Source organism: Temnothorax nylanderi, unplaced genomic scaffold (assembly GCF_030848795.1).
Source record: "Temnothorax nylanderi isolate EJ_2023f unplaced genomic scaffold, tnyl_v1.0 TNYL_tig0099_pilon, whole genome shotgun sequence".
Classification (NCBI taxonomy): domain Eukaryota; kingdom Metazoa; phylum Arthropoda; class Insecta; order Hymenoptera; family Formicidae; genus Temnothorax; species Temnothorax nylanderi.
The window spans coordinates 300,418-327,411 of record NW_027249161.1 but is presented as its reverse complement, the minus strand read 5'-3'; the positions used below and the strand labels follow the sequence as shown (position 1 = coordinate 327,411).

General features: G+C 35.5%; 1 protein-coding gene across 2 annotated transcripts in view; it reads right to left on the bottom strand.

Moving 5' to 3' along the window:
* Positions 1 to 5,294: 5,294 nt before the first annotated feature.
* Positions 5,295 to 26,994, bottom strand: part of LOC139775451 (kelch-like protein 5) — a 70,045-nt gene continuing 48,345 nt past the window's right edge. Inside the window, exons 1-11 of one of the 2 annotated variants that reach the window (XM_071711464.1) lie at positions 16,308 to 16,789; positions 9,243 to 9,409; positions 7,956 to 8,117; positions 7,482 to 7,795; positions 7,169 to 7,264; positions 6,909 to 7,098; positions 6,497 to 6,757; positions 6,235 to 6,397; positions 5,838 to 6,062; positions 5,598 to 5,769; positions 5,295 to 5,506 (exon numbers count right to left, since the gene is read on the bottom strand). In XM_071711464.1, the coding sequence (XP_071567565.1) occupies positions 5,435 to 5,506; positions 5,598 to 5,769; positions 5,838 to 6,062; positions 6,235 to 6,397; positions 6,497 to 6,757; positions 6,909 to 7,098; positions 7,169 to 7,264; positions 7,482 to 7,795; positions 7,956 to 8,117; positions 9,243 to 9,345 (1,758 nt within the window). In that variant the 5' untranslated portion in view covers positions 9,346 to 9,409; positions 16,308 to 16,789 and the 3' untranslated portion in view covers positions 5,295 to 5,434. Of the gene's footprint in view, positions 5,507 to 5,597; positions 5,770 to 5,837; positions 6,063 to 6,234; positions 6,398 to 6,496; positions 6,758 to 6,908; positions 7,099 to 7,168; positions 7,265 to 7,481; positions 7,796 to 7,955; positions 8,118 to 9,242; positions 9,410 to 16,307; positions 16,790 to 26,994 lie in introns of those variants that run through there. The other variant, XM_071711463.1, reaches the window with a different exon arrangement.

The following is a 26,994-nucleotide window of genomic DNA, read 5'->3' as shown; positions in this document are numbered from 1 at the left end:
TTCAATATTAGTACAGATTTGTAAAACTAATTTTATTAATACTTTTGATGGAGTAAGATTTCGAGATTTCAGAATTAATTGTATAGAATTATCTTTTTAAAAAAGTTAAAAAAAAGGCGCCACGTACGTATGAGTGTATGTTGTTAAACAACATACAAGTGGTAGTAGCTTTAATTTTTCTTAACAAATAAATTGTTATATCACAAAGTTGTATTACCTTATTCAACCTAAGTAACACGTATTTTTCAAAGAAAATGCATTAAATCTTTAAATTGCGTCAATTACAAAAAGAATAATTGTATATTTTGAATAATTGTATATTTTACAAGAAATAAATCCTGCGGAGGCTAAAAATTTAAAATTAATTAATTTTAAAATTAATTTTAAATTTTTGGTCTTCGTAAAATTATTTTTATAATTAATTTTAAATTTAATTCAATTTTTAATCCCTCTTTTCAGTCATCAAATATGGGATTATAATGTCCATATATTCTTAGCTACATATTATGTAATTTATTACGTATAAGTTTAATTATATCCAATTTTAAAAAATGAAGTTTAACTTCGCAATTTTATTTTTTGTTACATGTCATTTAATTTGTGCATTATAATTTTTAAAATATTAAGTTATTATGTTTCGCGTTTCTACCTATCCGTATTTCTATTCATATATTTTCCTGCTTACCCGTATTTTTATTTCTGCGTACCTATTCGCGTATTCTTACCTACCTGTATTCTTATTTACTACAAATGTAAAGTAAAACCACGGATGATATACAATGGATACCTATATCGTATCCCTAATTGTGTGTTGGTTAAATCTAGCGGGATCATTTAACCGCAATTATGCAAAATATGAGAAATGTCGAGCAATAATTTGAAAGATACGAACGCTCGCAATTTAATTAGCTTTCAATCGTAATATGATAATTGCATACTATGTCTCAGAAGTATGCACCTACCTTATATACATTTCATTTTGGTCAATATAGTAGACCTTATCTTATAATTTTATATGATGCGTAATAGCGTAATTCTCTTATGCCCGTTTTCACCAACGTCGTTTAACTTAAACCTTAAGTTTAATTCACTCTTTGTATGTTTCTAAGGGAAACTGTTGGAAAGAAACAGAGTGAATTGAACTAAAGTTCAAGTTAAACGACGTTAGTGAAAAAGGGCATAATAGTTCTTTTTTGCCAGGGTACGTATTATGGAACTTTTCGGAATGGATTCCGATCGAAATTGTTTAGTTGCTTCCTAGATTTCTATTGTGTTTTCTAGGGAAAACGGAATAATTTCGATCGGTATCCATTCGGAAAAGTTCCATAATACATGCCCACATTAGACCTACCTATTCTGTTGTTTCTGGTCAATCCACTCTGGCTGTATACCAGCCAAAGAAGGAGACAAACTCCTCCTTCGAGATGCCGGCTGATTAACAGCGCCGGCAGGTGATTATAATGGTCGATTACGAATCGTTACAATCGTTAACACGAGCACGTTAATCATATAAAAAAATAATCACGTTTGTTAATAAAGTATTAATTAAATTTAAATATAACTTAATTTTAATTTCTCAGCGACACGCGCAATTAACTTTTTTGATCAAAAAATATATTAAAGCGATAGGTAGAAAGCAAAAAAAAATTATATCATCAAAGAATGTAAAGATTTTATGTTAACCGTGTTCTAATCAAAATCGTCAAGATTATATCTCCATCGCGAATATCTGAATTTGAATACTATAGTGTAGAAACACGAAACAACCAAAATTTAAATATTACTCGATAAATCGGTCAATAAATTAACGAATAAGCAAATAATTTTTAGTACAATCCGAGTCGGCAACCACGAATCACGAACCGCAAACCGAACCGCGAACATTATTTTAATTTCTGATTTAATTTTAATTTCTGACTATCTGATTGATTTCAAATATTAAGTGAGATATTCAGAATGAATAACGTGAGATCCAAGTGGGACGACAATTTCCTAAGCAATGAGTTTAATTGTAATCAATGCAATAAGTATCGTTTTATTGTAAAATGTTATTAAAATTATGTATTTAATATGAAATAGATTATATTATGCATTTTCATATAATTGATATGAAAATTATCAACTTTGAGGCATTCTTACATAAAAAATGATTCCGTTCCGCGACAAATATTCACTGGATCTCACGTCATTTTATTTTGTTTTATTTATTGATATGAAGCCAAGTTACTGGATATAGATGGACTATAAGAGATTAGGATAAAATCGGCGTGTTATGTATATATATATATATATATATATATATATATATATATATATATATATATATATATATATAATTACGCGAGAGCATTCTCCCATAAGCACAATAAAGCTTACACAATAAAGCTTGCACAATAAAGCAACGGATCTGTGACAAGTCATATTTATCAGCATCACTAGACGGGAATAATACATAAATATATAATTTAATGTTCACAGATTTGTTACCCCATTATAAAAAAAAAAATTCGTCACTCACCGACCGATGCGCAACGAGCGGAGTTATCAGCCACGTAGCTACGATGATTCTGTAACACAAAAATGAAAGATTCAAATTAAAGAGACGCTCAAAATGATCAACGTTTCAAAAAATAATTTTTACGAGCGTCTAATTCGCCTTTCAATTAGATTACTAATTAGATTTACTAATATAATTATATATTTTCCGGAAAAATGTTTACGAGAATAAACTTTTATGAAATTTTATATGGTTTCTCTTTCTCAAATTATTTCTAATTTATCTGAGATAAAACCCGAATATAAATGGGAAAGAACTATTAATTTTAAGATGAAAAATAATACTCACTCCAAGGTTGCTCCACCGAAGCCCGATGCCTCTGCCAGGCCTCCCCCTCCTCTCAGAACGTCTGGGTTGTCGGGCCTCCTCCTCCTCCTCCTCGCCTCCCGGCGCACCGGCACGGGACGCGCACAGAACCATATGGCCACTGCCCAATATTCCACGATCGACAGCGAGTAACTGTAATAATACAATCGCGACACTTTATTAGACACTCCCAAGATGAAACGATCGACTGTACGTACTACGGCGCGGGCGCACTTCCACACCGACCTGACCGAGCTGCTTTCTCCGCTGAACGCAGACAGCCTTCATACCGACGCCGCGCGGATACCTACGACGCGAGTCGAGTCAACGGCCAAATTGAAACGAGCAAACCGTTTGAAAATATACGAGTCACGCTTGCGATACAGCTCGAGCGCGTAAAATTCCGCGAGATGCGAATGCAATTAAACGGTCGACACATATGTATATCACGCATCACTACGCCTCGTTATTCTAAATCACTCGATTCGCGTACTCTGTTGTTCACATTAAATCCCACGATGATCTGACGATTCGCGATTATACGCTGCGTTCTCGAAACACGAAAGCGGCAGCCAAATTATAGTCGCAAATCCGGTAAATCAATGATCTACCGGAATACGTTCGAGGATCCTTTGAGAGACAATCGTCGTCCATTAAATAAATCGCGACGAAACGTTAGTCCAGCACTCCGATCGTCTTCTCACTCTCCTGTGTACGATAATAGTCCATTCATCGAAATATAAAAGAAACGGAATATTCGACGTACATTAATTCAGTATTCACCTCTCACTCCGATTCCTGTTTTCCTGTAAACCGCGCGAGGCGCGTGGCGCGTGCCGTCCATCAACGACCAGTAGAGGCCTAGCTAGGCCTCTAACGACCAGCGCTTCGGCCATGTTCGTGAATCGCCGCGAACGACCAGCGCTTCGGCTTCGGCCACGTTCGTGAATCGCCGCCCCGAACTGCGCGAACGACGAAAATCAGACGGTCGCGCAAGCCCCAAACAGGATAATCAGACGGTGACGGTTAAAGCCCCTTGCACAATGCCAGGCAACAGGCAATAGGAACAGGGAATAGAAATCAGAAATCATGTATAAATGCAGAATAAACAGTGACACAGGCAATAGACACAGAGTTTCCATCACGTTGGAAATTCTGTGCCTATTGCCTGTTGCCAACCAATCATAGTATTCGAATTTTTTAGGTTGTAATTAACGATTTTTTGGTTATTTCCTGTTCCTATTGCCTGTTGCCTGGCATTGTGCAAGGGGCTTAAGGGTCGACAGGAGTAACACTACCGACCTCTGTCGGGTTGCTTAGCTGCGAGTCCGTATTTTATTTATTATAAATTTTTTAAGAGCCAAAATGGAAGATCCGGCTATGTATCCGGTTGCGGCTGATCTTACTGATTAAAACGAGCATAAGTTTAATGAAATTCGTTAATTAATTTGGCTAAAATTTGGAAAAAACCGTTTCTAAGCAGCTTTTGCCTGAAAAGCTTTGTTGCCGGTGATTGGGCCATCAGAGCATGTCAAAGAAAAAAATCCGAATTAAAAATATGTTATAAAGAAAACCTAAATACGTTTAAATTTGCAATTTTGAGAAGATCTAACGTCTAGTTTTTGAGATATTAAATCTCAAAGTTGGCATTTTTAACATAGGTTTTATGGGAAATTGTACCGAAAACATACATTTTTCGAGAATTTCACTCACTGTCTGTAAAGAATAAACAAGTTCAAAAAAGTGAAAATAACATTATTTGATTCTTCTAGCACTTGTTAAGTATAAGACAAAACGACGTTGACGTGTAATAAGGCCAAAAATTCAATCAAAAGTTGATGAATTGTCGCGTTTCTTGTCGGCCTTTCGATCAGCTGTACGCGACGTGAGCATGTGGCAACGCCGCGCCGTGTAGTATTTTCTTTCCACAGCACTATTCTTTTGCAAGCAAATCTCTTATTATCGAAATTGTTTGTTACCTTCTATTATTTTTCAACGTAAACACAATACATAACCTCACACGAACGCATGGCACTGGCATGATAGCTGCCTACAGCGAAGAGATTATGCAATGTCGCGACATTTCTCTTGTACGAATGTCAACTGAAGTCAAATCTTGAACTGTTTACATTTATCAGTAGATAAATTGATACATAATCGAATGAAAAGTTACATTATAAAACCTTCAGATTTACGAAAATATATTATTTTTGATTATTTTTGCTCGTTGAAAATAACCGTCGAGCGTCAACGTGAAATGGCACCTTTCAAAAAGCACAGCTTTGCATATATTTAAAGCAATTTTTTGCTGCTTTGTGTACTTTTCCTTATGAAGTTCAAACACGTGGCTTTGTATATCTGTAAAGGATCTTTTTTGGCCCTTTTTCCCTTTCCTTGAGAGGGTTCAACTCAGTAAAGAATTTTTTAAATATCTCTTTTATATAGAATTCTTTAATCAATCATTATTTACTAAAAAAATGTTCTCCAAAAAATTATGTATTTAAGGATTAATCTTAATGATAAATTTGCATAATTAGCAAGTCCAATTACTGATCGTTTAGTAAAAATAATCTACATGTTATTGGTTAAATTTTTTACAACAGCAACACAGAGTCCCGCACGGCCAGCCTTAAGAGGAGCAACCTACAAACATAAAAACGTTTAAGTTTACAAAATACATTTACAATTATTTCTATTTACCATATTCGATTACAGAAATAGTTTATACACTCACAGGTTCCCATTCGTTGAGATGTGGATCGTAGGCTTCCACTAGTGTGAGATCTTGTTGGCCGTCGTATCCTCCCACGGCCATAAGTCGGTCACCTAATACGCACACACCAACACTACTCCGGGGCACACTCATTGGCGCAACCATAGTCCAAGTATCGGTTTTAGGATCATATCTATATTGTTACATCGCATTATATATAACTTGAAAGTTTTAACATATAATGTAACAGCGGCTTTATACCTTTCTACACAGTCCAATCTGCTAGCATTGGGATTGTTAGCTGGAACGTCGTGACCACCGAGTGCATAAAGACAACCATTCACTACTCCTACGCCTACGCCGCCTCGTTGCTTCGACATAGGTGCGCACGGTGTCCATTTGTTCGTGTGCGGATCGTAACATTCTACAGTATTTAAGCAGAAACAGATAGGAATATCTCCTGATAATCCTCCTACGGCATACAATCTAAAACATCATAAAAAATTTAATATCAAATTTATTTTAAAAAATTTAATATTTAATAAGATTTAAAGTTAATAAAATAATATTTATACGAAGACACGTACTAAAAAGGAAATTAAAATGATTGAAAACAGATATGACATATAAATTTAATAATTTATCTGTACAGACTTACTTATCATTTAACACAGCTACACCGACTCCAGCTCTTTGTACGGACATAGGACATATTGAACTCCAGTGACCTGTTCCCGGATCCCATCTCTCTACCGCATTAAGAAAACAACGACCGTCGTGACCACCAACAGCATATAAAAGTCCACCTAAGACTGCCACTCCTGAGAAAGAATATTATAACGTATTTGCCAGGATTTGATTATGAATAAATGAAAGAAATTGCACATTAATTTTGCAAATTCTCATGCATTTGCACATACCTAATCCTTGTCGAGGAACATTCATAGGTGGTAGAGTGCTCGACGTAAGAGTGGAGAAATCAAAGCATTCTACTGTGTTTAATATATTAAAACTGTCTCTACCGCCCGCGAAAATCAATTTTTTATCGACTACTACTGCGCCAAAGTGTAATCTACGGCTTATGAGTGATACAGATGACCAGGGTTTATCGCAAAATTCATCTAGAGATCTCCAGGCATTATCACGTAATGAAAATGTCTCCATAGATGGTGGACAGACACCTAGAAAGTACGTTGCAAATTATTTCGCTTGGAAAAACTAAAATAGTGCGACAGTATTGGTATAATATATTTTCTTTACATTAATCGTGATCGATTAATTATCAGTTATGCGATTAATATTTAATAATTCATTTTGGATATAATAAATTACCTTCATCGGTGATCATGGTTCCGATAGCTAACAACGTACCCACAGTGGCTTTTCTGGGTTTCGTTCTGCCTGTTTGAAGCAAAGGTCTTCGCTCAGGCAGCAAATGATACTTCAATGCTTCCATTACTAATTCCTGCGCCATTCTTTGGTCTTTGAACATTTCGTTACTCTCAATATTGTCAGCTATAAACTGTTTTGATTTATTAGTGCTAATGCACAAGTTCTGTCGAGTGAAAAAATTGAGCTGTCGATAAACTTACCGCGGGTGATAGCAATGGTAATTTGACTAAACCTAATAATTTACTGGCATCTTTGCTCCTGTTTTCTGGATCGTGTTCCAGCCAAGTCACTAGAGCCTGAAATAATAATAAAACAATAACGATTCTATTTATTCTGTATCTCAGCTTAGGTATTTTAATTGCATTTGTATGAAATATTTGCTTAAGCAATTATATAAATACATATTTGTATATTTATGATCAATAGTATAGCTATAAAAAACTTATCGCTATGATAACATCTCCTTCTTAATATTTCATATAAATTGGTTCGCTCAACAAACAGTTGTCTTACATGAAAAATAGTTTCTTCCGAGGGAACATTAAGATCCTCAGATTCAAGTAACTTCGCAACTTCATTGGCAGATAGCAGTAAGAATTCTTGATTTTTTGTAACTTCCATGAAATGTTTGGTAGTGTATGCGTGTGCGTATTCAACCAATTCCAAACAACCCTGCGTATCGGCGAACATCCGTATGCCCAGACAGTTGCTTGGGTGAAGTTGTTTGACGAGAAACTGACAGCACGCTTTAATAACTGGATTAAATTGCAACAAACATGCTGTTGCAAGTAGAGTCTCTACGCTATCTTCCTGCAATTTTATACAACCTGCAAGTATACAAAAAAACATGTTATTAATTAGAATTGACAAAAAATCCAAAAATTAACAAGAACGGCTTAAAAAAAATATTTGCAAATGCCTTTATCGTAACGTTAATATTCGTGAAATGTTTTCTTACATGAAACATATCTTCTCAAGCAAAATTACCTGTATAACAATAAAGAACCAAAGCCCATAAAGCATCTCCATCAACATCTATTAATTCTATTTCATTTTGTGCCGACTCTCGCAGAGAGGTTGTGAACATGGTAGCAAAATATTCAGAGCCAGCACTGAGTACTAATCGGTGAGCTGGGACACGCTTATTTCCTAAAAAAGCACAGAACAGAGAAAGGAAATATGAGAAATGGAACGTCACAAGTTCATCGAGTGTGAAGAATATTTTCAATATGTTGTGTACAAAATATACTCTCTGTTCAATTTTTACTGGTTAAAAACTTTGAATAACAACCTTTAATAATAAAAAGAATTTCTCTTTGAATCTTGATATTATACATAAAAATATACATAAAATTATATTAGAAAATGCACATTTTATGTAAACATATTGGTATAAAATAATATCTCTCCTCGTTTGTATTAATTAAAACATTTGATTAACCATTATCATCTGATAGCCCAGTCGATAGAGCCCGAAAAAGCCGCTAAAATGGAATTAATTCCGGGAAGCAATTTTTTTTTTACTGTTTCGGAGGGTCATGGGTAGTCTAAAACCGGATTTTCGGTATTCTAACCCTGGAGCGTTAGCCACCATTTTGATTAGAAGGATGATTTTGTAAATATCTCGCTTATTTTCAACTTTAGAGTGAAAGTAATAATAACCAAACTTGTAGAAAATTTAATACTCTACAATTTTGGTCCTTATCATTTTTCACCTAGAATCGATATTTTGGGTCTTAGACTCGAAAGTGGGGGGTAAAATTTTTTTATTTATTTTTTATTTTTTGAATAAACGCGCCATAAACTCTACCCCCGTGGTAGTGTGGAAAAGATGTTTTTCATTATACCAAGTAAATTCAAAAAATAAAAAAAAATAAATAAATTTTACCTCCCACTTTCGAGTCTAAGACCCAAAATATCGATCCTAGGTGAAAAATGATAAAGACCAAAATTGTAGAGTATTAAATTTTCTACAAGTTTGGTTATTACCACTTTAACTCTAAAGTTGAAAATAAGCGAGATATTTACAAAATCACCCTTCTAATCAAAATGGCGGCTAACGCTCCAAGGTTAGAATCCCGAAAATCCGGTTTTAGACTACCCATGACCCTCCAAAACAGTCAAAAAAATCGCTTCCCGGAATTAATTCCATTTAAATGTCTCTATCGACTGGGCTACTGAATCATTACAAGTCCAATTGACAGTTGACACATAGATGCGTGGTTATCAAAATAAAAAGCATCCCGGAGACCGGTAAAGGACGGGTACACTCACCCGCGATCAGCGTGACGTCTGTCAGCTGTTGCTTGTGCAGATAACTCTCCATAATTCGGAGGCTACTTTCCGCGTGGTTCGGCGAGATGGACACGCATGACATTGTGGACACTACTTCAAAAGCTGTTCGCTCTGGATGCGAGGTTGAATCAAAAGATTGGGTATACCTAAGGTGGTTTGGCCATCAGAGCATGTCAAAGAAAAAAATCTGAATTAAAAATGTTATAAAGAAAACCTAAATACACTTAAATTTGCAATTTTGAAAAGATTTGACGTCTAGTTTTTGAGATATTAAATCTCAAAGTTGGCATTTTTAACGTATTAATATTTCGTTTTTTAACGTATAATATTTCGATCTGAGGAAGAAACGATTTACAGAAAATACTTAATTCAAATAAAGAATAGTAACGCGAGTTTTCGCGCGGTCGGCTCTTTGCTCGCTTGTTTCTTTATTCCGAACGTGAATTATAGAACTTCTCGGAATGGATTTCAATCGGAATTGTTTAGTTATACCCAATTCTCTTTTTACGCGGTAGATATGTTCCGCGTAAAAAGAAATTGCGTTTGCAAAAAAAAGCGTTATTTCGAAAACCGTGACTGAGTTTGAACAAAATAAAGGCCAACGACGTATAAATGATAATCGAATCGTGATTGACAATGACAATCGAGCTGTTGAAATATGATTGAAAAATATAATTTGTCTAGGGTATCAGACGCTCTTTTAACATAATAATATATGGGCGTGTCCGATTGAAAAATTTTTATTAATTTATTGTAAGAAATTAAAATTTAAGTACACATATTGTTAAGAACAAGCTCGCGCAGGAGCCTGGCCTCTAGATTTATTGAATAGGAAACTACACTCTCTACTCGTGATGTCGTATGCAAAGAGATTGTGTATTTTTAATTTAACTCTTATTCCATTTTAAGATTGTCTCATAATAGATATACATAAGTGGCATAATAAAGTATTGTACAAAATAATCAGCTGCATAAAATACAAAGAAAAAGAATAATCATTAGAGAATAATCCTTTCTTGTGGAGAATTCAATCTTGTAATCAAGTATTAAATGATAGAAGTCTTCTGAGGAAAATAGGTATCAAATATGCCTGTTTCTCGAGAATGTTGATATAGTCAAATGCATTCCAGAATTAAACTATCTCAAGGACGTTCTCCGGAAAATCGATTTTATCTAGATTTTCTTGAAACTGTGAATATACGTTAATTTAGGTATGCTTTATGCGATGGTGTAAAATTCAATACCTCTTGCGGTATTAAAAATCGAGATATTGAGTTTCAAAGTTTCAACTTTTAACATGTAATTCCTATTCCGAGCTGTTGTAAAAGAAACATTTTAATGAATTGTGAAAAAAGTTGTCTCTAGATTTTTTTGAAAAATTAGTATATGATGCTCCATAAAAATAGAAAAATATGCAATTAAGTGTCAATACCCTTGCGGTACTCGTTTTCGAGAAATACTTGTGTAAAGTACGCGATTTGATGAATTTTTCGCTCGGTTCAGAGTGACAGAAGAGGAGAGGCATCAGTTACTTGGCAACGCCGCATGAGTTCTCACGCGTGAAGTTAACTTCTTATTTTTTAGATGTTTATTATGTGTAATATTTTGTATATAAACATCTTTTTAAGCACGAATACAAGTTGAGCACGACTGGAGCCGGAGAACGTCCAAATAGCAATAAATATACAAGGAATAATCATAAATGAAGGAATGTGTCAATTAGCTAATAATCAGGAAATAATCTTTCTAAAATGAAGTAATTAAAGAATATAATATAAGTCAATAAGCTCATACGATTAAATCAGTCAGGAAGAAAAGAGCAATTGAGCCGCAACAGGATGTAAGTGTTGAAAACTATATTATAAATAATTGACAAACGTTTCGGCCCTTTATGGGACCATCTTCAGTGTCGATACATATTCTTAGAAACTAACGCGACAGAACTTAACGTAACTAATCCGCAACAGTGTTGATTGCAAAAAGAGGACCACTGCAAAGATAGTGATATATATGTGAAAAAAATTACAAAAGGTATTATAGAGAGAGTATCAAATACGTACATTAGGAATATGTTTCGTTATATTGCGGAGTCATTTCGAGCTGATGTGTTACAATAGAGTTAAACCAACAAATTACTCAGCGACGAGAAATCGGGCTCATATATATATATACAAAAGGGAGGAGCGGGAGGGAAAAACGGAAAGGAAGGGGAAGTACGAAATTACCTGGGCGGGAACAAACTAAGAACAGGGAGATATTCTGCCGATAGAGATTCCGTGTCCTTCTGTTTATTCAAAGGAGATGTCTGTCGTTTTATATATAACATCTCGGAGATAAGTCTCTTGCGAAGAGATGGCTCAGTGTCCAAAATCTCCACATTATCCCAATCAAAATCATGATCGGTTTCTAAACGATGGCAAGAAATAACCGAAGGGGAACCTGAGTTTTTGTTAAGGTCTGATCTGTGTTCCTTGACACGAGTTTTCAACTGTCTCTTAGTTTGTCCCACATAAGTCGCTTCACACTCTCTGCAAGGAATTTTATACACTACGTTGCTATGTGCAAGTTTGTCCAAATTATCCTTGCCTGTTTTGATGAATTTTTTTAGAGGGTGCGCGACAGAAAATGCCATATCCAGATATAGGTCTTTCGCAATGTTTTTAAATCTGTCAGACGTATACTTCACGTAAGGGACTGTAAAGTATTTCGTCTCACTAGTTAATGATAAAGTATCCCCACCTCTGTTTTTACGCAGAAAAACTTGTCTCAACCTGTTTAATATTGTGGAAAAAATAAACGGTAACGGGTAACCGTTGTCTAAAAGTACTTGAATAATTAAATTGAAGTTTTTTCTGTGGAACTGAGGATGTGAGATCAACACTATCTTGTCCACCAGACCGTATATCACATTTTATGTGAAATTGGATGGTGTGAGTGGTAATTAAGGTACCTACCGGAGAAGGTGGGCTTGTGGTACCAATCGAAAATGAATTTGTTCTCTCTCACCATCACAGTGACATCAAGAAAATTAAGTGTGTTATTTACACTGATTTCCAAGGTAAACTGTAGTCTCTGATGAAACGAGTTAAAGATTTTTCCCTCCCGCTCCTCCCTTTTGTATATATATATGAGCCCGATTTCTCGTCGCTGAGTAATTTGTTGGTTTAACTCTATTGTAACACATCAGCATCGAAATGACTCCGCAATATAAGGAAACATATTTTTAATGTACGTATTTGATACTCTCTCTATAATACCTTTTGTAATTTTTTTCACATATATATCACTATCTTTGCAGTGGTCCTCTTTGCAATCAACACTGTTGCGGATTAGTTACGTTAAGTTCTGTCGTGTTAGTTTCTAAGAATATGTATCGACACTGAAGATGGTCCCATGAAGGGCCGAAACGTTTGTCAATTATTTATAATATAGTTTTCAACACTTACATCCTATTGCGGCTCAATTGCTCTTTTCTTCCTGACTAAAGAATATAAATAATTTCTACTCAAAAGAACAATAACTATTCTGAAAGAGATAAAGGATTACGCTAAAATAACCTGTTATGCACGTTTCTACAAATCGAATGTAATGCACTTTTCAATATTAATTGACACAGTAACTTCAGTCATAAAGCAAGTTATCGAATAAGTAATATAGCGAATTATAATAAAACTCAGTAAAGAATGAATAGAGAATTCACTTAAGTAATCATACGCAGATAATACGTTCTATCTTAAAAGGCAAGTAATGTTCAATATCAGCGGGATTGAACCACAATATACGCAAGTATAATGCCTTATTCACGAGAATATAAGAATCATGTTTTTCTTTCGTTAATGTGTCTTGATAATGTAAGTTATTTTACAGCAAGAATAAATGATTTTACCCGCGGGTTGCAACCACAAGAAATTAACGAGAAGTAATTACACTGAGCTCAGTTTATTATGTCTGTTAAGTTAGTACCCCCCCCCCCGCCCCCCACAAAAAATCGGAATAACACATATACAGAAATTAAGTGCTCTTTATGTGCTAATTATGTGCTCTATTCACGATTTTTATGCTCGAGCGGTTTCGCGGGAAATCGCAATTGAAAGTGGGGGTGCTGGCTTAACGTAAGCTAGCACCCCCACTCATTAAAATTACATATAAAATAAAAAACTCAATATGCTAGAATTATGTGCTTTTTATGTGCTTTCAAATGCCTCAAACGAAATTAGTCTATCTGTAATAGTTTAAAAGATATACACAAAAAAAGATCTATATACTACTGATATAAGAGTAAAGTATCAGTTAAAATACAGAAAGCAAAATAATTCATGTTTTAAAATGTTTCTCGATTAATGCATTCTCGAAATATGCACAATGAAATTTTCGTGCTCATCCCCTTCCACCGACCCGAACGTGAGCACCCCATACGTACAAGAGTAAAGTACCAGTTCAAATACAGATAGCGAATTGGTTGTAGTCTTAAAATGTTCCTTAATTGATGTGCTTTCAAAATATGTAGAATAAAAGTTTTGTGCTTATTCCCTTCAGCCGACAAACCTCCTTGAAAGTGAGCACCCCATACGTAGAAGAGTAAAGTACCAGTTAAAATACAGATAGCGAATTGGTTTTAGTCTTAAAATGTTCCTTAATTTATGTGCTTTCAGAATATGTACAATAAAAGTTTTGTGCTTATCCCCTTCAGCCGACAAACCGCCTTGAAAGTGAGCACCCCATACGTACAAGAGTAAAGTACCAGTTGAAATACAGATAGCGAATTGGGTTTAGTCTTAAAATGTTCCTTAATTTATGTGCTTTCAAAATATGCACAATGAGATTTTCGTGCACTGATACTTTACTCTTGTACGTATGGGGTGCTCACTTTCAAGGCGGTTTGTCGGCTGAAGGGGATAAGCACAAAACATTTATTCTACATATTTTGAAAGCACATAAATTAAGGAACATTTTAAGACTAAAACCAATTCGCTATCTGTATTTTAACTGGTACTTTACTCTTGTACGCATGGGGTGCTCACTTTCAAGGCGGTTTGTCGGCTGAAGGGGATAAGCACAAAACTTTTATTCTACATATTTTGAAAGCACATAAATTAAGGAACATTTTAAGACTAAAACTAATTCGCTATCTGTATTTTAACTGGTACTTTATTCTTGTACGCAAGGGGTGCTCACTTTCAAGGAGGTTTGTCGGCTGAAGGGGATAAGCACAAAACTTTTATTCTACATATTTTGAAAGCACATAAATTAAGGAATATTTTAAGACTAAAACCAATTCGCTATCTGTATTTGAACTGGTACTTTACTCTTGTACGTATGGGGTGCTCACGTTCGGGTCGGTGGAAGGGGATGAGCATGAAAATTTCATTGTGCATATTTCGAGAACACATTAATCGAGAAACATTTTAAAACAAGAATTATTTTGCTTTCTGTATTTTAACTGATACTTTACTCTTATATCAGTAGTATATAGATCTTTATATCACATGTGCATGGAAAGTGGCCCATTCCGCACGCGACGCGCGCGTGATGGGCCACTTTCCACGCACTTGTAATATAAAATAGGGTGTGCAACAAGTGCGTGGAGTTGAAAATTCACGGGTGCGGTGATCGCACTCGCCTTCGGCTCGTGCGTCCACTTCGCACCCGTGAATTTCCATCTTCCCACACTTGTTGCACAAATAACTATTTTTAAACTATTACAGATAGACTAATTTCGTTTGAGGCATTTGAAAGCACATAAAAAGCACATAATTCTAGCATATTGAGTTTTTTATTTTATATGTAATTTTAATGAGTGGGGGTGCTAGCTTACGTTAAGCCAGCACCCCCACTTTCAATTGCGATTTTCCGCGAAACCGCTCGAGCACAAAAATCGCGAATAGAGCACATAATTAGCACATAAAGAGCACTTAACCCTATTCACTCCAACCATGCCCTTTCGTGTCCCACGAGTTTCTAACAGTCGTTTGTTCCGGAAAACAAACGATCGTCAGATAATCCCCCCCCCCTAAAAAAAGTTGTTATAGTAGGGAACATTAGGTAGAAATTTCAAAGTCCTAGCTCATTTACTCTCGAAACGGCGAACAATCAAAATCTCGGTGGGACACGAAAGTGCATGGTTGAAGGATTACGTCAGTGTTGTGTGAAAGGTAAGTGAGAATTTTTTTTCGATAAAAATGTATTTTTGTGTATAATTTAAGCGTATTTAAAATATTTTTGTCGTTAAAAAAAATTTGACATTCCACAGAGGACTATTATGGCTCAGAGGCAGGTGGAAGAGGTGGGGAGGAGCTACGATTATAAAAAAAATTAATTTTTTTACATAAAAATTATCTGTCACACTTCAAATTCGTTTTTTCTTATTCAGAAATTCTTTTTCTAGCATTCTCTAAGTCCTTAAAATCCTTCTGTACCATTTAAAAATTATCAAATTTGCGGCGACAAAATTAAGTATTCATATTTAATTAATAATTATCTCATTTTTTTTTCTCATTCGCACTACTTTTAGCTTTAATTTGCGCTTTGAACCATTAAATTTCGTCAATTTGTTCGTGAGTTATAATTTTTTAAATAAAACATGTCGTAACGTGAGTTGTTCAACATTCAATTCTTGTAAAAAAATATTTAAATAAATGATTTCCAAATTTTATTTACATTGATTTTTAGTCGAAGGTATAAAGATATTATAATAATGTTTGGGGAATTTTTCAAAGCTATTAACATTATAAAAAACACGTGGGACTCGAAAGTGCATGGTTGGAGGATTAAAAGGGCGGAAAAAACGTTGGAGTGAATAGGGTTAATTTCTGTATGTGTTATTCCGATTTTTTGTGGGGTGGGGGGGGGTACTAACTTAACAGGCATCAGTTTATTCAGTGATAACGTGTGTTAGCGCGACTGACTTCTCTCTCTTCCTGTCGCGAGATCTCTGCAACCAAGAACGATAATGTGAGTAAACGATATTTACTCGTTCTCCCACTAGACGATATCTAGCGTAAACTCCGTGGTGTTCTTTGGTTTGATCAGAAATCCGACTTTTACCTTTACCGCTGATATGCTTCCGATAGAAGCACTTGGCTGGATAGATATAACGAATTTAATCGTTCCTCGTGTAGATCTCAAGGATGTCCTCTTTCTGGGTTGTAATGGCCGCTCTTTCCCTTCGAGCGATAATCTGAAGCTGTAATGGCGGGAGCTTCCCTTGTCCTTGAAACGACGTCGCAATGGCGACGCTCGTCCTTCCTTTCACGTAGCTCGGAACGTGGGTATTCGGGTGTCGTTCCTCTTAACAATACCGCAACAGCCTTGCTCGACAATATTGACAACTCGCGGTTCTTGTATAATGACTCGAATATAGTAACGATTGCAATCGCGTATCAATTCTCAACTCAAGTAACGAATCTTCTCGAAAGGAAGCAGTAATGAAACACGACTATCTGTTACGACGAACGAACGATGAATGCCCGCTCGGCGAGCTGCACGCCAGTGCACGCACGTACCGGCACACGGAAAAAATTTTGGGGCAGTAGCTGACGCAATTGCGATTGTTGCAGCGCAAACCGGAGATGAGTTTCGCGTTCACGATTCGAAACAATGCTCTCTTTTTTTGGGACAGCTGCTCTCCCAAACTGCGACGACTGCGATCTGAAAGCGTTGGTAATGCAGATACTTTCGTACAAGAGACAGCACTGTCTTTACCATTGGGTACACACATGTACAATTTAAGAACATTACCGACATTTCGCGCGTCAGATGTCTCCCCGTGATTCGGGAAAGTTGCTCTCTGCAATGTTTGGGACAGTTAATCGCCCAAATTCGAGTCGGCAGTCCACTCAACTGTGATGTGAGAGCAGCTTTACCATGCAAAGTGCAGCAGGCCACTCATAATTTTTTCCGTGCACGCTCACGAATGCGCTGTATCACTCCGCTGCGATGTGATCCGTCTCTGGGGCGCAACGCGGTCGGCGCAGCGCGCGCAAGATTACACAATATCGCATATGAAGTTGATAACGTCGACTCCGCAGTGAGCCGTCGTAGCGTGAGGACGTTCGGCGGGAGAGCATTATATTGGCGGAGCAGAATATACTACTCATTGGAATTATTGGAATTTTTGGTTGAAATCTCATGTAGTCAATATCTCAACGAATTTGCAGGTGGTGAGTCCCCTCATGGGGTTTGCTAGCTTTTTCCGATTTATATTGAAATCACAAATCACTAATTTATTTAAACTATCGGTTGTAAAAGTCATCATTAAAATAAAATTATGCAATTAATAAATGTTCCTTCTCTTTATGATATACTTTTATGGATTAGTTTTCTATCATTATACTATTTATTTCGATTTTGAATCGTGGTGTTCACGTACTCCAGATTATATACCTTCATGTGATCATATTTATTGATATTATATTACTTATAAACGGATATTGTTTGAGTATAAAAGCGGTTCGCGTGCGTTCCGTGGTTCTGTTTTTGCGTTATTCGGTTTCATATTATAGGAGTAGTTTTTTATCTCTAATAATGTGCGTTTTTCAAAGTTAATTATTGCAATGGAAAATCATCAGTTAATTAAATTAACTTGATACGAGACCGAATGTCGTTTGTCTTTTGGAATATACATATATGCATACCCTTGAATATTAACTTTCGTTTAATCACTACATATTTCGAATCGGAGTCGTGGCGTTCACGTGTTGATCACGCGCCCTTCACGGTGTTTGCGTTCTTCGGGAACATATTCCGGATGGATTATGTTTTGTCGAAGTTATTAGCGCGCGTTTTGTATTGCATACACACTATATTATTGTAGTATAAGAGCGTTTCGAGTGCATCCCGTAATCACGGTTTCTGCGTTATTCGGTTACATATTATGAGTAGTTTTTGATCTATAATAATGTGCGTTTTACAAAGTTATTAAGTATTGCAATGGAAAATCAGTTAATTAAATTATTTCGATACGAAACCGAATTTCGCTTATATGTTTGTCTTTTGGAATATATATACATACCCTGGAATATAAATATTAATAATTTCGTTTAATCACTGCATATTACGACTCGGAGTTGTGGCGTTCACGTGTCGATCACGCGCCCTTCATGGTGTTGGCGTTCTTCGGGAACATATTCCGGGTGTATTGTGTTTTGTCGAAGTTAATAGCGCGTTTATATTGCATACACTCTAAAGTGTTATTTGGCGAAGTTTTTGTATGCGAGAGTTTAGTCAAATGATAAACGGATATTGCTAGATGTTTAAGAGCAGTTCGCGTGCGTTCCGGGTTTCATGATTTTTCGTTATTCGGTATATAGTATATGCGAGTAGTTATTGAACTTTAATAATGTGTGTCTTAAGTTTTTAAGTATTACATTGGAAAATCAGTTAATTATTTTGATGCGAGACCTAATTCCGTTTATATGTTGTCTTTCGGAATATATATAGACAAACTCTTGAATACTAACTTTTGTTTAATCACTACATATTTCGACTTGGAGTCGTGGCGTTTACGTGTTGATCACGCACCCGTTGCGTGCGCTCCGTAGTCACGGTGTTTGCGTTTTTCGGATTCATATTCCGGGTGTATTATATTTTGTCGAATTTAATAGCGAGCGTTCTGTATAATACATACACATTAAAGTCTTAATTGGCGAAGTTTTTGGATGCGAGATTTGAACCTCGTTTCTATTCTCGCGTTATTTAAGTTGTTAAGTGTTGCAATAACTATTAGTTATTGATGCGAGTTTGAACCTCGTTTATATATACATTTGCGAGATACGTTATCTGTGAGTAATTACGGTGTGCAATCCTTGAATGAGATTTTATTTACTATTAATTATTAGATCGTGATTGTCACGTGGCGGATTCGTACGTTTGTCCCGCCATATAAATATTAATGTTACCTTGGTACTCAACTTGTTTTCACAATATTCACCTAGCATTTATTTACATTAGTTATGAAGCTATTTACTCTTCTGAATATTGGTACTAGTATCTTAGTTCAGTTGAATATCGTAAAGTTCCTTGAGAAATGTTCCTCTTAAATTAAATATAATAGGTTCAGGTTTATTGTTCTATTTATGTCCTTATATATATATATATAGTGATAATTAATACGATACATAACTAACTTATTTATCTCGATATTTCGTCATTATGCCTAAGAACGATAAAAAGAATAACTCTTTTGAGGATAAATCCCCGAATTCTCGGAGGGAGGGGAATAAAAAGCCTCGATATGATAAGACCTCGCGGAATGTTTCCTTGGAAAATAGTAGCAAGAATATTGAATCAAATGTTAACATGGAGATTGATATGTCAAATACATCGGCTTCTCCTATTCGCCCGGCTGAGGACGCTCCTTCTTCGCCGATTCAGAAAAGAACCTAGTTTATTGCTTTGCAGAGGGGCAATAGATATAATAATTTTAGCGTGGCTCCTTTTTCGATTCATATTGAATCTATTGCCTCGGATCCAACGTCGACATCTAACATTGGTAACATTGGCAATTTACATCCCACGAGTATTGGGAAAATTATATGTGAAAAGTTTCATAATATTGATGTTGTTAGGAAGTTGGGGAGAAATATAATTTGTATAGAATTTAATAATTTCTTGGATGCCAATAGTATATGCCAATGGTTATATCGAGAGGTATATTACCTCCTCTTTGGGTGGCATATATTCCCAATTATAAAATATTCAGATCCGGTGTGGTTCGAGGCATTAGTCCTTCTTTTTCAGAGAAAGAAATATTGGAGAATCTTTCCTCTTCTAGGGACTCTATCAAAATTCACTCCGATGAAAGATTGAAATTTCGAGATAAAAAAGATAATAATAAGCTTAAGGACTCTTTCTCTGTTAAAATCATTTTTGAGGCTAACTTACTTCCGGATTCGGTCCTCTGTTATAAAGTTAAATGTAAGATATACCCTTTTATTAATAGAGTTCGTAGATGTGGCAATTGCTCCAAGTGGGGCCATTCTTCGGCCTTTTGTAGAGGTGAATTGACTTGTGGTTACTGCGGAGAAAACCATTCTTCGGATTTGTGTGATAAATCGAACCTGAATCAATCGTGTATTAATTGTAGGGGAGATCACTTTTCGTTCGACGTTCAATGCCCTATTTATATGAAATTTAAGTTGATTAATACAGTAATGGCATTAGCTAATGTCTCTCAATTTAGGGCTAAGAATTTAATTCTTTCAAAAAGGATTACCTCCTGTAAACAGGCTGAAAAACTGTTCAGATCTGCAGCATTCGATGCCTGGAACTTTGGGGCTTTGGGTGTCGTTACCGGTTCGGAGGGGGAATCGGGGCGTACCCCGTTCCGTCTCTCCCGGGACGGATTTCCTCCGCTTAAGCGGGTTAGAAATTCTGCAAGGAAAAGTGTGTCAGATACGGATTCTTCGACTAATCAGGATGAAACATTGAAGGCTAGCCCTGAAGTTTTGGAGGTCCCTACTATATCTAAGGATGTTGATCGACTTTCTAAAAAATTTCCACGTCCCGGTGTCATCTTACATGACCTTAGGAATTTCTATCGTTCTAATTTAAATAATAAGGACAAAGCCTTTGCTGTTATGGATTATTTAAGATTGCTATTTGACGAAGAGCTTATTGATACTAATTAAATGTAAATTTTGTAAATACTATCATTGTATATACTATTTTTGATTAATTTAATAATAAAAATTAAAGATAATATTCAAAATCCCAACATAATTAATATTAATATAAAATAGTATAATATAATATAATATAATTTTACTTTACATTTACTAATATTTAGAATCGATTATTTTAACATTCAATAAATCGTTAAAGATTTTGCAATGGAATGTTAGAAGTGTAATAAACAACCTGAATTTTCAAACTTAATTAGGGAATATGATATTGTGTGTTTACAGAAAACTTGGCTTCAAGGTCAGAGTTACTTTTCTTTAAGGAGTTTATTACATTCAGAAATGACAGAGACCATTTGGGCGGAGGTACAGCTATTCTTTGTAGGAAGGAGTTAGATCCTGTCTCTGTTAATATAAATCTCACTGGATTTCTGGGAATTGAATGTTCCATAATTTCTATTAAATGTAATAGTTTATCTCCAGATAGGACAGTTATTATCTCTCTGTACAGACCTCCTCATCTTCATATAAATGAAGCTGGTTGGTCCGCTTTTTTCAATTCAATAAACACATCTCTGCATGAATACGAAGGGGGTCATAATCTGTGGGGATTTTAACGCCCAACATGCATCATGGGGTTCGTCCCGATCAAACCAGGATAGAAAAGCCTTAGCGGAGGCTTTGGTCGTTAATCGTTTCTTATATTTGAATGATGGTTGTTCCACGAGAGTCTCTGATAATGATAATAGAGAACAGATTAGCGCTCCGGATCTTACCTTGGTGTCAGAAGATATTTGTCGAAATTATTCTTGGCATACGCTTGAAGAACCTATGGGCAGTGATCACTACCCAATCGTTATTCAGTTTTACTTTAATCAATTCGAAGAACCGGCTACCGAGCCGGGTAAGAAAATACTCAATATTTCTAACCTGGACAAAACTCTGTTTTGTAGCTTAGTGGATGATGGTATGAGTGATATTTCGATAACCTTGGGTTCTGCTGGTAGACTTTATGAACTCTGAAACGAAAAAATAATTGATTGTGCCCTGCGTGCTGGTGCTAAAATTGTGGATTCTAAGGAGATAATAGTATTCGATCACTCTTCGGGGACTTGTAAAAGTCACCCGGTGAAATCCTCAAGGAAAAGAGTTAACCCGCCTTGGTGGGACGAGGAATGTCAAGAGGCTAAGGATAATAGGAAGGAGGCTTTTAAGAGGTATTTGTCGAATTTCTCTACAGAGAATCAAGCGAAGTATAAAGCTGCGTCTAATGAATGCAGAAAGACCATCAGTCGTAGGAAAAAAGTAAATTTTCATAACTTTATTAACGATATTAATAAACTGGAATGTAAAAACATTTTGGGATACTATTGGGGCATTTAAGAGAAGCGTTTATTTTAATAGACCAAATCCTCCCTCTGAGAGTAGATTCCTGGCTATTGACAGATCGATTGATGGTTTGTCCCCTCCTTGGGTTTCGGATTCCTTTGAGGAGGCTATTGACTCTCCTTCGTCGTCCATTTTTGATGATAAATTTTCGATAGACGAGCTTAAATCCATCATTTCATCCTTAAAAACTAAAAGCACTCCCGGACCGGACTTTATTAGCAATCAATTGGTACGATTGGTACCTGAAACGGCTTTAAATAAATTACTTGAAATTTTTAACCTGATTATGGAGGATGAGTCATTTCCTGACAGTTGGAGGTTTTTTGATGTCTCGTTGATTCCGAAGCCTGGTAGGAATGAATTCAGACCGATTTCGCTGGCCTCTTGTACCTTGAAGATTTTGGAAAGGTTGGTTAAGGTAAGATTGGAGAAATATCTTGAATTGGATTATATAATTCCTAATTGCCAATTTGGATTTAGAAAAGGTAAATCATGCGAGGACTGCCTTGCTTTTATTAACCTGGAAATATATAAATCCTTTATCCAACATCAAATGACTGGGGAAATTTTTCTGGATATCAAGGGAGCTTATGACAATGTCAATCCTCAGATTCTGTTCAAGATGATTAATGGACTCAAAATCCCTAAGGGCTATAAGAGGTTTCTTGGAAACATGATTGGTCCAAGAAATGTAAATTTTTATGAATCGGGTAGATTCTATAGAAGCCATCTCCTCCAGAATGGTCTTCCGCAGGGCTCTGTTCTTAGCCCCGACCTTTTCAAGCTCTATTTGAAGGACATTCTTCGGATTATCCCGCATAATGTTAAAGTAGTACAATTTGCCGATGATGTGGCCTTTTTGTGCTCCGACTCGAATCTGGATATAATTTTGTCAACTTTAAAAAGTACTTTCGATATAGTTGAGAGATGGTTGTGGGACTTGGGCCTTAGTATCTCATTTCCTAAGACACAATTCACTATATTTCATAGAAAAAGATCGATTGTTATCATGGATAATTTGGAGATGCTAATGGAATACTTCCTTTTCTTAATACAATCAAATACTTGGGTATGAATATGGACGTGGGCCTCAGGTGGAGAGACCATATTAGATTCCTACGTACCAGAACCATGTGTTTTTCTAACATATTGAAGTGGCTATCGGGTCGCGCATGGAGTATTGATCCCCATAAGGCTATTAACTTTGTCAACTCCACTATCGGAGCACAACTTGAATGGGGTGCAATATGGTATCTTAGTGCAGCTGATACATACGTGTCTGTGGTGGAGAGCCTTTTGTGTTCAGCCTTTAAGATAGCGTTGGGGTTACCTAAATCGTCCCCTAATAGGGTATGCTGGCTTTTCGGGGAGCAGAAATCTTTTAGAAGAAGAGTTGCGTACAAGTGTGATAAATTTTTATTGAAGGCAATTCAGTTGAAAAATAATACACTTATAAATAGGATTGATAAACTCTTTAATTTGTCTACTCTATATATATATATATAACGCGGCTCCCAGCAATATTCCGTTTATAGTTAAAAGATGGCCGATGGTTAGTCCTTTTAGATACAATTTATACATCTGGAACTTTCATCCTGCTTTTTCTTATCCATTTAAGTTCGACCTATCATCTACTTCGTTTGACACAGAATCCGGTGCGTTGACAAAGGATAATGCCTCCCCTAATCAGGCATTTAGCAGTCTTATGTCTTTTAATAGGGCCTCTCCTCAGGAGGTCATGGTGTATACAGATGGCTCTAGGTCGGAGTCAGCTGACGGAAGTCTTGTCGGTTGTTCTGTTTGGGTCCCTCAATACGATCTTTTATTTAAATATAAATTGAGTGATATGTCGAGCTCGTTTACGGCGGAAGGTGTTGCGATTGCCAGGGCTATTGACCTAATATGGACCCAATCATGGAATTTCGTTAACATATGCACGGACTCTCTTAGTATTATTCAGGCATTAAAGAACCCGAAACATAATTATAAACTTTCTCCACTTATCCCGGATTTGAAAATGAAGCTTTCTTTGGCGGCTTGTGAAAACAGGGTTATTAGATTTACCTGGTGCCCATCCCATAAAGGGATCCAGGGGAATGAAATAGCGGATAGGGCAGCCAAGGAGGCCTCAGTTGAGGGGTCCTTTATTGGTAATAAGATCTCGTTCAAGGATGCACTCGCTTGTAATCTACGTTTGTACGAGAATTTAGATATCCAATTTCTCAATGACATTAATGTGGGATCTGGAATATATTACATTTTCGTTCCGATCTATGTGCTTTGATACGCTTAATTACAGGATACCCACTAGTTGGTACTACGAAATATAAGTTTGGTTGGGTAGACTCTTCGGCGTGTATATGCGGATATGAAACTCAGGACATTAATCATATTTTTTGGTCGTGTTTGTTATATAATGAAGAAAGATCATTATTAATCGAAGGATTGTTAAAGGAACATTTATTTGCACCATTCTCTGTGGAATACTTGATCGGAAACTTGAATATGAAAGTGATTAGATTAATCATATCGTTTATTAATAGTTTAAACATTAAAATATAGTTGTGCTAGCAAACCTTAGAGTACTCAGAGGGTAACTTGAGATCAAGTTGCATTGGAATATTGAACCACCGAGAGGGCGCTTCCGACCCAACTAGAGGCTCCTCTAGGAAATTAAGTTCCGTTGTACTTTGACTCAAGTGAGTCAGAAATCCATTGGGTCTCGAGAAGAAGAAGAAGAAGAAGTTGATAACGTAGAGTCCCTCTAATAAGAGTCGCGACATCTTGAGTTTCGGCAAAATAAGAGAGAAAGAGAAAGCGATATGAATGTATGTTACTTGTATATCGCTTTCTCTTTCTCTCTTATATCTCTTTCTGTTTCTGTTTCACGTACTTTTGCCGAAAATGCGAACCAATCAAAAGTTGCTGCTACGTGTCGCGACTCTTATTAGAGGGACTCTATTGATAACGGTACCACCGCCGCCATCTGTGACAGCACCACCGTACCGCTATTAATACATCAACTACTACCACAGATGTCGACTAATACACAATCTCTCCGCGAATTTCATTACATTTTAAACACATATACACGAAAGATTACAAATTTTTTTCGAAAAACCGCGTTATTTAGAAAAATCGTGTAAAAACCGTGAAAAAAGAAAGTTAGGTGCATTTCCTAAATTTTTTTATTGTATTTTCTAGGAAAAACAAAATAATTCCGATTAAAGGTCCATTTTGAACAGTTTTATAATAGGTGCTCAAGCTTAATTTTTATCATATCTGTCATTTACCTACTTTATATTTTTTCATCGTACATACAATCCCAAGTTCAATTTTCTTCGTCTCGTCAACAATCCGTGCAATCGATCCTTCTTCTGATTTGTTCAATTAGTTCGACGAGAAGACTTCTCGGCGGTGCTCTAATTCACGAGACGAGCGTATCAGATAATAGAAGATATTTAAATGTATATGTATAATATTTAATTGAAATTAAAAATATTTAATGTAAAAAACTTGGCGTTGAAACTTTCGCTTAGATATTCAAAATTATTGTAACATTGACATTTTTATATTAACTTTAAATTTAAAATTAAATTTTTTAAAATAAATTACAGATTATTTGTAAAATACAAATTTGTATATTTGAGAAATCTGAGAAACTCAGGAAAGATAAAAAATAAACAATATTAATGTAAAACATATAAGAATGAGAAATAATTGAAACAAATGATATTATTGTATGTAGTCAATAGTTGCTATCGGTAATTTACTCTCACTCGATAGATACGATTCCCTTTTTACGAGAGGGAATGTATCATATATGATACAAAAATGCGGAGTACGCATTTTACTACTTATCATTAGCTACTTATGGATTTTTCAATTATTAAAAGAAGTTTAGTGAATCATATTAAATGGAATACTAAAACATGTAAATACAGTTTCAAAGTAAACAAGATTTCAAAATAAATATACATATGTTAAGACGATCTTTTATATATATGTATGGGGCGTTCCACGCCAAATCGGACACCATTTGGCTTTTGCATCTCCGATTTTTTTGAAAATTTTTTATGTTATAGTATTGGTTAAAAGAGGCCTCCATGATTTTTTTCAAATTTTTTTGTCGAACCGTTTTCAAAATATCGATTTTTGAAAAATTACGTTACTTTTTTTTTAAACGCCCATAACTTTACGAAAAATGGGCCAAATGGGACGTTTTTTTTTCAAAATTTTTCTTTTTAAACACACTTTTGATAAAAAATATCAAAAAAAATTTTCAAACTGTATTTCTATAAGATTTTCAAATTTTTGACACAAATTGTTGATTTACAAAAAACACGTACTGATCGATTTTCTCCAAAATTTTTTGTAAAAAACTATCATCGATTCCACAACTTTTAAGCCTAAATTTATAATGGGATAATGACGGGATCTATTTTTTTTCGATTTTTTAATTTCCATCTTTTATTTATCCGTGCTGAAAAATATATATAAATCTTTTTTTCAGGCTTATCGGCAACAGTCATTGTTATTTATTAAAAAAAACATATATCTTCATCGTTTAATAAACAAATGATCGATAATTTTTATTTGAATATACTACAATATATGATTAGTGCTTTAATATGTATTTGATTATTTTTTAGTCAATATTTGAAGGACAAAGTCCATTTTAAAAGAATTTGGTTGTATAAATACATTAACCAAATTCTTTATAT